This window comes from Parasteatoda tepidariorum, chromosome 10 (genome assembly GCF_043381705.1).
Source record: "Parasteatoda tepidariorum isolate YZ-2023 chromosome 10, CAS_Ptep_4.0, whole genome shotgun sequence".
NCBI lineage: Eukaryota > Metazoa > Arthropoda > Arachnida > Araneae > Theridiidae > Parasteatoda > Parasteatoda tepidariorum.
Window position 1 is genome coordinate 2,253,395 of NC_092213.1, and position 14,704 is coordinate 2,268,098.

Below are 14,704 nucleotides of genomic sequence, written 5' to 3' on the forward strand. Positions count from 1 at the left end.
ATATATATATATGTATGTAAACTTAGGAGGACAATTTAGATTTTTTTGAAGATCTAAATTGTCCTTCTAAGTCCTTTTTTCCCTTTTTCTTTGGCTAAAATTTATTAGGAGCCCTGTAAGGGCAGTTTCAAATTCATGCCAAAACTAGAATATTGATTCCAAGTTATCAATTCAATCATTTTGCAATGAAGTATAAAATTTCAGTATTGCATAATTTTTAATTTCGTCCTTAAGTGTTAATTTTTTTTTCATTTAATAGTAATTCATACATAATTTTATTAATCAGGGGTCTGTCCAGTGTATATTTACTACCATATAGCGGTACCTTCACAAATTCAACATTAGGAAATTTCGCAAGAAAACTTTTAATAAAGCAAGTTTCCTGGCAAACTCCATTCTCGTTGCAATCTAGGGAAAAGAGGAGCTTTTTTGCTAGATGTCTTTTACGAAAAAGTAGCACTTGTCTGGTCAGATACTGCAATATGGTAAACTTAACCGGTCGCTCACACCATATCAAAGTGAACTTTTTGTTTTAGCTGAGTTTTTTTAAATGAAACAACGAAGGTCTCCATTTGTAAACTTTACAGAAAGTCAAAATTCGAACATTATTATAAACATTTGAACATTATTTTAAACGCTATTGTAAATTTATTCTAATAGACCTTTATTTCTTTATGAAACTTTTTTTTCTTCTCTGTGAAGCTTTTTTCTGTATGACCTGTTGAAAATGTTCTCATAATGAAAATGAGTTTTAGTGCTAGTACTGTTAAATGCATGTTTTTATTAAATTCAAGTTGAAATTCAACTATGGACAATGACTTTTATGGAATTTTAAAATTGGATGCAATTTTAAGCCCACAATTTTACAATAGCAAAATTGCAAAATTATATGGAGAAAAATATACAGAAATTCACCTGTCATAAATGATTTTTATTGCAAGTGACAATTTTTGAAAATATTTTCGTGCTTAACAATATTTTTGTGTTGAGTTTTTAATATAATTTTTAAATTTCACAAATTATGTCTAAATTTTCACAAAATAGGTACCTCTAAAAAAAAAACAGACAAACCCCTGTTAATATTATATACCTATACAGAATGCAGTAGAAAACCCCTAAAATAGCACTATTTTGAAATTTGTGAGCGCTAACTATATATATTTCTGTGTTGTTGTACTTCTAGTTACTGATAGCTAGTCTAAAAAATTGGTCTAGTCTAGAAATAATTTTTTTCTTCTGATAGCTGAGTGACCAGAATTTTTAAGTCTAAAACAAAAGAAGACATTTGCATTTTTCAAATTCATTCTTTAATCAGTTAGCAAAAATAAAGCTAATATTTTAGGAAAATATTTTGATGAAATAATGATTTTTTATTTTAGCTTGAAAACTTACTTCTTGATAAGGATGGTCACATAAAAATAGCTGATTTTGGACTCTGCAAGGAGGATATTAGTTATGGAGCAACAACCAAGACATTTTGTGGGACTCCAGAGTATTTGGCACCAGAGGTCATTGCACTTTTTACTAAAAAATATAAGAAAATTTAACTTAAATATTTTTTTTACATAAATCTGTATTTGTTTTTTTTTTATTCTTCCATTAATATTTTTTGAGATTTTGAATAAAATTCATTTAAATTGGTTCAATTTTTTTAAAAGGAAAAACAATAAAGCTTAAATGTAATCTTGTTAAATTCTGCTTTCCTAATTTTAAGGCTTCTCTTAAAAGATCCTCTTAAGACAAGCCTTTTATCATGTAATAACTAATATGATTTGATTGTCCAATTGCATATGAGAAAAAATGTATCCATAACGTTCAATGATGTTTAAATCAATCAGTTTAAAACAACGCATTAGGTGTGATTGTTTCAATCAAATATACTATGAAACAATATAATTAAGGAATTATTTTGATACTTACCTAATTTTTGTGTACCTTTTCATTGTTGAATTTCTGTTAATCTATCACTTTTCGTTTTCATGCCATTTACTTACAGGTTCTTGAGGATACGCATTATGGCCGTGCTGTTGACTGGTGGGGTCTGGGTGTAGTCATGTACGAAATGATGTGTGGACGGTTGCCATTTTATAACAGAGACCATGACATTCTCTTTGAATTGATACTGATAGAAGAAGTTAAATTTCCTAAGTCACTATCACCTGAAGCTAAATCTTTGTTAAGTGGATTGCTTGTCAAGGATCCAAAAAAGAGGTGCGCTTTAGTTTCTATTTGTAGATATTACACTTATGATTTGGGGCTAAACAGTGGGGGGGGGGGTCCACGTTCGGCCGCAGAAACTGGTCCTGCTTCCCAGAGGCACAAATGGGAACAATATGCCTTGACTGTCTGTAAGCTGCCACAGCATTGAGTTTAGTTTACATATTACATGGAAAAAAGTGTGAATTCACTGCTGTGAAAACCATTTTGCATTCAGTGCAACTACCCTGAAAAGAGATACGGTGGCTCAGGGGTCGAATTCCAGCCATGGTAGGTCGATTTTGACATCCGGGATTGTTGCAGAATATCATATCTGTTTGTCAATAAAACAAAGTAAAAAGAAAAACGAAGTTTCTGAAGAAATAAGTTTATTTAAAAACATTAGTAAGCAAACAGTCACAAACAGAGTGGCAAAACGGAAAAGAAAGAATACAAAATAAACTGCTTCAACAGAAGCTTAAATACAGATAACGGATGACATGATCCACGCAAGAACGAACAACATCAAATGAAAATAAACTGGTCGATCCCCGTAGACCATGACGTCACCAACGCAAGTTGAATGCATGAGATCTTCGACGACTAACAAAAATCGAACCTTATACCTTTATTTGTCTAACATGCGGCCCCATCTCATGCTTTCAACTTTTACAAAAAAAAATACACACACACACAGTTTATCAAAATCTTCAATGAACTAAAATAATATTAAAATTTTTTTTTTAATTTCTTTAAACTAATACTTAAGTAGTTTCGTTCCTGAAACCATCTAAAAGATTAAACCTTCACAAATACTTTTGAACAAAACTTTTCAACTTCTAACTTAGTTAAAGGTTTTGTAAAAATGTCCGCTAAGTTAAACTTACTCCTAACATATTTAACAGTGAAAAATTTATCATAAATTAAATTTCTTAAAAAATGATACCTTACGTCGATGTGTTTCATTCAACTATTTTCAATAGGTGAATGCAAAAAATCAATAGCAGATTGATTGTCACTAAGTATAATACATTCACTTAAATGTAAGTCTTTTAAATTTAATTCTCCCCACTCATCTATTATACGATTAATCCACATTGCCTCTTTGGCAGCGTCAGTTAAAGTCACATACTCTGATTCCATTGTAGATAGACTCAAACTTTTTTGTTTGAAAGTTTTCCAGAATATCACAGTTTTATCTAAAAACAATATTATACCACCTACTGATATTCTGTCATCCCTGTTAGCAGCAAAATCTGAGTCATAGTAACAATTTACATTTAATTCTTCAATATTTGACAATTTTAAGAAATGATCTTGAGTGTTTTAAACATAACCTAATAATCTTAATAAAGTATTCCAGTGTTTTAAACCTTGGTTTTCTTGAAAATGTGATAATATATTTACCGCATAGGAAATATCCGGTCTTATGCGATTAGCAATATAAGCCAAACAACCCAAAACGTTCCAAAACGCAGAGTTCGTACAGACTCCTTATACTCCTCAGAAATAAAAAGGTCTCCTAGGAGTACTAGGAACTACTTAGATTTACAAATTAGTCCTTAGAAACTCCTTAGATTATTGTGTTGCATAGATGAACTTACTAAGTACGCTGATTAATTTGTTGTCCAAGCAGGGGAATGAAATGATGACTTAGTTGTGAAAATCTAATAGTTTAAGGAAAACTTAAAAAGAAAAAAAAATTGAATTGGAAGAGTTGTAAAATTATTTGCTGTTATTTTTTTTTTCTATGTTACAAGCAAACTTAATTAATGATTTACTGTTTTTTTTTCTTTGTATAAATGCCTTAGATTTTATGTATTCAAATTTTAAAATATAAGATTGGTAGGTTTTTATGTTAATCTTTAACATCTGTACTATGTGCTTTAACAAGATTTATTGAAATATTTGAAGCTGAAAAATGTATTTATGTGTGAAAGTGATAGCTTTATTTATTTTTCTTGATGAAGTTTGACAAAGTCGAAATTTATTTCAAAAAGGCTAGAAAAAAATATCTTATGCAAAATATACATTTTTGCAAGTTCTTTATAGTAACTGCTTTTTGATTTAAAAAAAAAAAACTATCTGGTTGTCTTTTATGCAAAGTTTTTAAATTTTGGATTCCTTGGATTTCTTCTTCTGATCTCTGTATGAACCCTGGGCAATTTTGCCATTTCATCCACTTCACTTTTAGAAGATGGACAATCGGCTTTTGATAATAAGTTACCCTTAGTAATTGGCAACGATGAAATAGGAAATTTAAAGCTAGAAAACATTTTACAAACTTTTTGGATGTAACTCTTTTGACGTATTAACATCTCACCATCATTTTGGACAAATTCAACACCTAACAACTTAGAGTTTTTTAATCAAAATTATCACTTAGAAGTTTAATAACACTGTCTACTTCATCTTTAGTTTTAGCAAAAATAATTATGTCATCTACATAAATTATAAGAATTACATTTTTATATACATATGTACAATTACACCAGCTTTGTATCTGATTTCGTAACTTTAAATATCATCTGCTCCAATTAATTAGCACATTTGAGGTCACCCCCTTGAGCCATTAAGATTAAAAAAGGGAAGATCTGATTATTAAGATCAAAAGTTATTTAGGGTGGTCCGTTTTTAATTTTTCGCACTGTGCATGCAAATAATCGTAATACAGTACAGAACCCGTTATCCGGAAATCGGAAAACCAAAAATCCGGAACGAAATTCGATAAATTTTCTTGCCATTTAAAAAAAATAATAAAAAATTTCCTCATAATATTTTACGATTTTTCTTTCTTTTTTTAAAGATGTTTACCTTACCATCATTTTAGAAATAATCATTAGTGTATTACTTCATCGTTTTTTCTTATTTTTAAGATTATTTCCAAATATTTATTTTTTAATTGGATTTAACAATAAAAGAACGGCTTTTTGTAGCGATTCAGAAAAACGGAAAAATCAGTTATCCGGAATAGCGATGTACTCGACTGTTCCGGATAATCGGTTCCCTACTGTGTATTTTTTAAGAATGAAATCTTTTTTTACCACAGCTTATTTTAATTTTTTAACACTTAAAATCACAATCTAATCTAATCATTGAAATAATCTAATAAGTCTGTTCTTTAAGCATTAAGTTAAAAAGGTTTTATAGTTAATTGAAAAGTTATATGTATTTTTTATATTTATATTAAAGGCTTGGAGGTGGTCCAGATGATGCAAAAGAAGTTATGCTAGATCCTTTTTTTCGTTCTATGCCATGGCAAGATCTTTTAGAAAAAAAGGTCAAGTTACATTCTATATTATTAACTATATAAGTTTAAAATGTAGAGAAAACATGGAAAAAATTACAGAACAATGAAAAAAGGTTTTAATTGTTCTGTAATTTTATCCATGTTTTCTCTACATTTTGAACTTATTTTTTTAGTTCTAATTACTTGCAGCTTATGCACAGTAAATAAAACTTATTGTTTTTCTTAATTTTCATGTTTTTTTTTCTTTTTGTATTTATTTATTATGCTATGTATATATAAATTATAATTTAGAAATTAATAATTTCAAAATGTAATGTAAATAGAAAACAGCCTGCAAAAATCAGAGCACATATAACATAAAATATGAGAAAAAGAATGAATTATAAATAAAATAAAATTAAAAATTTTGCCACTCATCAGTAGCCAACATCACTTATCTTTTTAAAGAAATGCTGAGGTTTATATAACAACATGGTAATGTAAACAGCAAAGGGCTGCATCCTACACTGTAAACTGGAACATGAGGAAGGATCAAATAATTTAATCTGAAATCATAGTGCAAACCTTTCAGATTGTCTTACACTAATACAGTGAAGGTGGAAGAAGAAACATTCTGATCGGCGGATATTGAGAAAGGTGCCCTTTACTCTATTTTGTAAAAAGAATCTGAATTTTAAAAAAAAGAATTTATTTCCCCCCCCCCTTGAATTGTCTTGCTGGTGTAGTCATATTGCTATATAAAATTGCTTTTTATGTTTAAAATTATAATATTTCTTTCAGAAAATTATAAAATCTATATCATCTCTAAATGTTGATTTGAGAAATATATGAACAATCAACGATTTAAAGGTTAAAAAAGACATTAAGTAGTGACCATATCACCTCAAGTAATCTAGAATAAATATCTAGTGTAAGTAATATTTTTAATGAACAGAATCTTTTATGATTTCCCTGATGCAAGCACAAAATTTTAAAAAAAAAAATTGTGCTTAAGACAGATGCTAACAGTTTCATACTTTTCAAAATCAATTGTTTTTCCCGAAATTTTGATTGAAATTATTGCCGCATAATTTAGTCTCTCTTGTATCATTGTGAACCTCGTATAGGTTTTATAAATTTTTATTTGCTAAAAAAACATTCACCATCTACTGCAAATATAGTGGGATTATTAGCAAAATTTTTAAGCTTATATCCACAATTTTGATAAAATATCTTTTAAGTTGTTCTTATTAATGAACATTAATGTATCAATTGGGTCTTATTATTTATTTTTTATAATTCTACAGATTTAAATAATAGTTAAAAAGTTTTTTCCATTCAATATATAACAATTTGTTTAAAATTATTTTTAAAAAAGGCAAAACTGTTGTCCTTGATTGCCGTAACACAATTTATAGGTTCATGAATTTTTTATGCATTCATTCTCTGATTCAGCAATTCACTAAAATTACTTGTCAATAACCAAATTCACTGCTATTTATTGCTGACTCATTGTTAATACACCTTTCACTAATACCATTATTAAATGTTAATGAAATATGTACTATCTTTAAATTAACAATTTAAAATAAAATAAAAATGACCTTTTATTAGATACAATTACAAAAGAATAGATAGTCTTCTTAGTAATTGAAAAATATTAATTAAATTATTGTCATCAAGTAATTTTTGGGGAAGATTAGATATTCTCTACACAAACTAATAGAGGTTATTAAACATGGTGCATCATCATCAGTAGCTCGACAGTCCTCGGTGGACCCTGGCTTTCTCAAGAAGACTGCACCAGTCCTTTCTTCTGCATGCCACGGCTTTCCAGTCTCTGACCTTGATTGTGGTAAAGTCTCTTTGGAGGCAATCTGCCCATCTCAGTCGGGGTCTGCCTCTCTTTCTAGCTCCAGTTGGCCTTGCCAAAAAGATTCTTTTAGTTGTTCTGTCATCATTCATTCTTACAATGTGTCCGGCCCATTTCATGCGCTGAATCTTATGGTACTTCAGAATGTCCGGTTCTCTGAATATCCTGTAGAGTTCAGAGTTAGTTCTCCTTCTCCACACTCCCTTGTCACACACACCACCAAAAACGGACCGGAGTATCCTCCTCTCGAAAGCAGCAATGGTCCTCTCATCAGCTTGGGACAAGGTCCAGGTTTCAGATGCGTAAGTGAGAACTGATCTTATTAGGCTTTTGTATATTAGCAACTTGGTGTCTCTTTTAATGATGTCAGATTTAAGGAATTTTCTTATGCCATAAAAGCACTTGTTGGCTGCAGTTACTCTCTTCCTTACTTCTGTGGAAATTGAGTTTTCGGAGTTGATTTCAGAGCCAAGGTAGGTAAAAGAGCTCACCTTTTCAAACTTATACTCTCCAATCTCGATGTGCGTGGATGTATCGGTATAGTTGATACATTACATATACTTTGTCTTACTCTGATTAATTGAGAGGTGCATTTTTTTGGCCTCTCTTTCCAGGTCCAGGAATGCCTGCTTTAGGTCTTTAGGCGTTCTTGCTATGATATCAATATCATCAGCATAGGCCATAATTTGAACAGATTTTGAGAAAATAGTTCCTCTAGTGTTAATTCCTGAGTCTCTTACTACTTTCTCAAGAACAAGATTGAAAAGAAGGCATGCTAATGCATCGCCCTGTCTTATGCCATTTTTTATTTCAACAGGTTCAGATAAGTTTCCCTGTATTTTGACTCTCAATTTGGTGTCATTTAATGTAGGGGATATTAGTTTCACAAGTTTTTCAGGAATGTTAAAATGTCTCAGATTGTCGATAAGCAGTTCTCTATTAATGCTAAAACATGGTGCATAGCGTTTTTAAAAAATGCTTAATGGTGATTCTTTTCAATTTTCGTTTTTTAAAAGCCCTTAAAAGTGCTTTTTTAATGGGTTGTTTTAAAAATTGCTTAATTTTCCCTTTCAAAAATGAAAATTTTTTCTTTACCATGTCGCTTTTCGCTGCGTATTATGCAAAAGCGTGGTTTTCTCATTGTTCTATTCATCGTTTTCACAATTCATTCCATCGCAATCCACCGTCAGTCCGTAACATATGGTAGCGCCAATCATGTTACATATTTGATTAAATACTTGGGAGTTAATATGTGCGTCAACTGAGCTGGATTCGAAGAGATTTTTGCAATCTCATGTGCAACTCAGTGCTGCATTTTTCAAGATATTCTCAATTTCAGGCTTCATTCTNGCTGCGTATTATGCAAAAGCGTGGTTTTCTCATTGTTCTATTCATCGTTTTCACAATTCATTCCATCGCAATCCACCGTCAGTCCGTAACATATGGTAGCGCCAATCATGTTACATATTTGATTAAATACTTGGGAGTTGATATGTGCGTCAACTGAGCTGGATTCGGTGAGATTTTTGCAATCTCATGTGCTGCATTTTTCAAGATATTCAGGCTTCATTCTCCACCCTCTGAACCAAAATCTCTCGATCTTTTTATGGTGGCTAAAATAATCAAGAAAAGAGTTATTTGTCAGAAACTAGTTATTTTATCATGATCATGTAAAGTCTTTGAAAATTATTTTGCATTTTGTTAAAGTATATAGTGCTTAAACATATTTTTTGAGTGCTTAAAAGGTGCTTTTTTTGTTGAGAGTTGGCTACGCACCCTGTTTAAACTATTGATAAAAATAAACATATGAAAACCTACATACAACGTAAATTGCAGCAATAATAAACGTTTAGATAAATCAGAGGAATTGGAAAGTTGTCAATTCCACTTTTGGCAAATATTTGTAGAGACAAAGAAGTCTTACTTTAGCTTTGCAGAAAATATTGATGTAACTGATTTCAATAAATATCAAATAACATGTAATCAAATATATATAAATATTTTAAAAATGAATTAATGTTACTCGTTATTAACATAAAATTTTGGTTATTGTCTAATTTTTACTAATTATTTTGAAAATTAACCTTTCTGTCTTATTTCTAAATACTACCCTCAAAAAATCTACTGAAATTTGTATGAAAACTTAGATTAAAATTACATTTTAAGACCAAAAATGAGTATTTAATTCTACATTAAAATTTATATAAACTTTCACATTATATTAAGAGAGTATTTAACACACAGGTTCACGTGTGCAATGCAAAAAAAAACATTTTGAATTGCTTTTGATTTGATTTAATTATCAGTTTTTAACGTACTTGGACTAATTCTTAATATCTAAGGAGGGTGATCTCAAATATGTTAATAGGTTTATTAGTTAATTAGTTATTAATTGGTTTAAGTTACAAGATTAGACACAAAACCAACTGTCCCTGAATAAACATAAATCTTTTTTCAATGAATTATGATGATTACGACTCCTGGCCTCCAAAATATAGGGGCAATCTCAAAAATATTGTTCTAATTGTTTAGTCAGACTCGAAATGACCTTTTATTTTACTTTTTCTGTATTTTCACACAGTTATAAGGTTTGTTAATTTAAAGATAATTTTATGTAAAAAAAATATATATATTTGCACTTGACTTTTTATCCTTTATTAAAAAGTAAGTTAAAGCAAGACAAAAAATATTTTCTAATTGCTTACGTAAATTCCAAAGTGATGTTTCATTAAAGAAAAAAATCCTGGCTATTATCATAAAATTAACATGACATTATTCTCTAAACTGAAAAGAATTTATCTAGAACTAAATGAAAAGAGACCAAAGTCCATATGGTTATTTTCTAGAGTCAGTCGTCCATCTGTTTTTGTCTTGCATTAACTTTTTGTGATTATTCGCTTGAAGCTTAAATAAAACTTTTTCATAGAAAACTTTTAACTCTAAAGAAAGTTAATCTAAGAATAGATAATTAAAAAATAGAAACTTATGCATGTATTTTTCAAACAAACAATATTTTTAAAAAGAAGAAAATCTACAATTTAGTGAACATTAAAGCTTGGTCTTGCTCAGCACTCCGTAACCGAATGCTCCGGTTCGTAGCGTACGGTCCATCTACAACCTTTGCTCTTCACCACCTTGCTATAACTAAACCTAGACTTCCTCAAAATGTTGGTTGTTGTTTACTGCTTATGAGTTATAACAATTTTTGTTTTGTATTGATTGATTTATAATATTGCATTCTTTTTCTCACATTTTGTATATATATTTGCCGTTAAATTTTTATCATTTTTTATGGTAAAAATACTATTTTTTTTTTTTAAAAATTGAGTATAAAAGATTATCAAATTTAATGTTGTATTCAAAATTATTACAGTTGAAGAACAAATTTGCCATTTGACCATTTAATCTGAATGCTATGAAAAAATAACTCATTATATGTTATTCAATTTTGTGTTATATAATTGAAATTAAGGTTTTAAAATAAGTTATTTAAATAACCAGTTTTAAAATAAGTTGAAATCTATATTGGAGTGTACTCTTTTATTCTTTTTATTGAAGTATTTAAATCATTAAAAATATTTTACACACTTCAAGTCACTGATCAATATTTGAAGGGTTTAATCATAGAGCAAGTTTTACTTTTTCTTTTGAGTAGCAAGAAGAAAAACTGATCTGTTTTTCAGGAAAGCAGCCACAATAAAATTTTTACTAGAACTGCAGGCCACCTATTTATTCTGTTATTTCGATACTCCTTCTTTCCCCCTCCCTTATTTTTTTTTTTTTTTTTTCATATTCTATTTACTTCAGTTTACTTAAGAGCCAGGAAAACAAAGACAAAGTTTCAAATGCTGCACGTAAAGTGGCAAAAGTTAATTCTTGCGAATTACGACTTAGTAATGGTATAATTACTTTATTTCATATACAAACACACTTTTATTCGCAAAAATTAAAACGCAGAAACTGAAGTTTTTTCTTCTTAATTTGGTTCTTAACACAAATAAAAGTAAAAACTATTAAAATTCACTGTAATAATAATAAAAAAGGTGTGTTACACTGACTCTATCGCTCTTCGTTAAAAATAAATAAAGCAGAAAGATTAAGTCATGTGAGTTAAACAATACAATCAAAGAATATCATTCGTTTCTATCCAAACGAATGTGTTTTTTCTGTTTATTATTATTCATTTTTTTTATAAATAAATTTCACTATCTGGAAAAAAGTTTGAGTTTCTTGTAATTTCCACAAAAAAAGAAGCATTGTTTATGTTTTTTCTGTAAGATTAGTAATTTTTAATACTATCAAACATGAAAGAAATCTTTATCTGCAGCTAAATCCAATTTTTGTGAAGCTTCTGATTTATAAAGAGAAATTATCTTACTTCGCTTTTACACAGATTTTTTTTCTTCATACTGATGTTTTGAGCTTTTAAATTCAACACACTCTGTTTATATTTGCTATTAAGTACTATTTAATATCTGTTTCAAACAGATCTGTGTCTATTTAATATTTGATTCATTTTAGTATCTGTTCGGAAAGTTTTTCATTTCTTTCCTTCTTTTTGAAATCAGAAACAAGTCCCCAAATTTTCTATTTATACGCAATATTTAGTTCCCAAATTAGATCTTATTTTTTACTATGATTTTATTAACTTGTTTTTGTGTCTGTGAGAATTTACATCAAAAATTTATCTTCATTCTGAATTTTGATTACTTTCCAAATAGAGGGAGCACTCAAATTTTATTAGAAGCTCAGTGCAGAAGAAAATATGTTTCTTGACTACTACAAGCAGAATTTATGGAGATATTAATGCCATCATCAATCAAAATTTTAAAACAATTCTGGATAACTAGAACACTCAAATTTGAATTGGAGCTTATGTTGGATGGCATAGATGATAATTCAAATGATAATTTCAATCATTTCTTTGCCATTATAAGTCCTTAAATATTATTTATCTTTAATCAAAGTTCTGACCACTTTCCAATCATCTAAACTGAGCTCTGAATCTGATGAGTGATCTCTTATAAACACAAATAAAAATTTGGACTACTTTCCGTCTAAACCTAACAAAACTTAAAAAACAGAAAACTAAGATATAAATTTGAAACTATGTTTTTTAAGTGTACTATTAAAGAGTAATTTTATTTATTTTATTATTTTTTTAAAAAAAATGGAAAAAACTCTATTTTTGTCAGACTTAAAACAAGAAAATGTGAGGCTAAATGGAAGAAAAAAATTTATAGTGGCAAGGACTTCAATAATATGAAAATTGCATCAAGGATAATTAAAGCAGGCACAAAAAATAGAAAGAACTTAGAGAAAAACTTACCAATGCATAACAAGGGCTTAAAATTCTTGAATCCTAATGAAAACTAGTTCCTGGAATCCTCAAATATTTTTTTAGTAAAACAATATAATAGTCCAAAGGCTTGCAATATTCTATAAAGTGTGTGTTCATAAATTATCAATCATAAACCATGTATATCAGTTTGGTTAGGTCGTTTTCCAATGTCATTAATTGTTTTGTTTTTTTACTTTCCAAAGGAGTTTTTTGTAAATTATTATTTAAAAATCATGATATCGGTTAAATTTCTTGATTAAAATGTTTTTTTTTCTGACATTGTTATTTTATTGAGTTAAATCCCCCTATTATTTTTATTATTTTCAGAAAATTACAGTTGCTAACCCTGAATTTAAAAAAAGTTGATGCTAAACACAAAAAAAAAAATGTTTTTTTAATCTGAAAAAAAAAAAAATTTTTTTTTTTTAGGTGACGCCTCCTTTTAAACCACAAGTGACCTCTGATACAGATACTCGGTACTTTGATCAAGAATTCACTGGTGAATCAGTTGAATTGACACCTCCTGATCAAGGTCCTCTGAATTCCATTTCTGAAGAAATGGAACAGCCATATTTCCAGCAATTCTCTTTCCACGGAAGCACGGGAACTCTCGGAAAGGGTATCGACCAGTAGCCCCCCCCCCTCTTTACTGGCAATATATAAAATGACATTAGTAAGAATTTCTTTACACTTTGATTCGGTGCTCTAACATTCACCCACTTTGCTTCACTCTATTTTTAAAACGACAGTTTGTTTCCTTGCATTTAAGACAGAAAAACAATGAAAAAAAGAAGAAAAACATTTTTTCAGAAAATAGCTTTTACTCAAAACTGATAGAAGCGCATTCTTTAAAAAAATAATGGTAGAAATCTTTCAAAAATGACGAAAGCCTTTTTTTTTTCCAATAATGAAAGAAGCAATATTGAAGGAAGCAATCTTTTAAAACTGAAAGAAGCATTATTTTAAAAATGATAAAAGCCTTCTTTCAAAAATGATGGAAGCAATCTTTTTCAAAAATAATGGAAGCCTTTTTTTTTTTTGTTCAAAATTGAAGAAAGAATTTTGAAAGCATTTGTTTGAAGTATGCCATATTTACTCCAATAAATGTAAAACCAAAATATAGTGTTGTCTGTGACTAAAAAAAGTTGATGAGAGATGATACAGTGTGATGATGTATTGCAGCTATACATGCATAAACTGTAACTGTGTTCGTGATATACAAAAAAAAGTGGTGCAAAATGCCAACAATGTTTACTGAATCAAAAACATTTTTATAAAGAAATTCCTAAAGTAGTAGAGATTATTTTTTAAGAAAAAACAAATATGTATAATAATCTAACCTGCTTGACTGAGAATGTGCAGAATGAAATACGTATAGAGTGTCAAAGAAAATTATATTACTTCAAATATTTTTGTGAAAAAAAAAAGTTAGATTGAATTTAAAATGTGTTCTGTACAGTTTCAATTTTGTATTTTATTAGGAAGAAAATAATTAAAGAAAATGGTTAGATTTCTACTGATGTTTTGTTTTATGCAAACACAATTTGTTATTAGGATATTATTCTTGTTCAAAATGAATTATTCCTGTTTTTTGCTCTCTTTATTGGCATGAAATTGTTAGCAGTATTTTAACAGATGAATCCTTCCCTAATAAAACTGTTTTATTTTTGATTAAATGCTTTAAAAATTAGTTGAAGATTTTCTTTTTTGATTTAATATATGTCTTTTATGTTATTAAAATGTGCATGTAATCTAACAAAGGCATGTAAACAAAAAATTTTCCATTGATTATTATTACAAAATATAGTTGATTAATGAACACTTTTAATAATATTTTAATGAATAAAGATAGTACTTACCATTTTAAATTTAATTGTTAATAATAATTTACTTTAACATTGACATCACAAAAATTGTTCAGTGAAGAACAAAAATCAGACGCAATAGAATTTGTTATTGAATTTAAAAGCTTTTAAAATATTGACAAGAAATAAAAACAGTGTAATTAAAGTTATTACAATTTGTGAAAACATAATAACAGTTTAATAGTATGCTGCTGTGCAAT

The 14,704-nt window shown here is 28.8% G+C and overlaps 1 protein-coding gene across 1 annotated transcript in view; it reads left to right on the top strand.

Moving 5' to 3' along the window:
- LOC107451835 (Akt kinase) overlaps window positions 1-14,329 on the top strand; it is a gene marked incomplete in the record, with an annotated part of 41,756 nt that extends 27,427 nt beyond the window's left edge. The window contains 4 exon segments of the mRNA XM_043049792.2: window positions 1,380-1,508; window positions 1,997-2,211; window positions 5,389-5,476; window positions 13,069-14,329. Of these exon segments, the coding sequence (XP_042905726.1) occupies window positions 1,380-1,508; window positions 1,997-2,211; window positions 5,389-5,476; window positions 13,069-13,272 (636 nt within the window).
- Window positions 14,330-14,704: the final 375 nt, after the last annotated feature.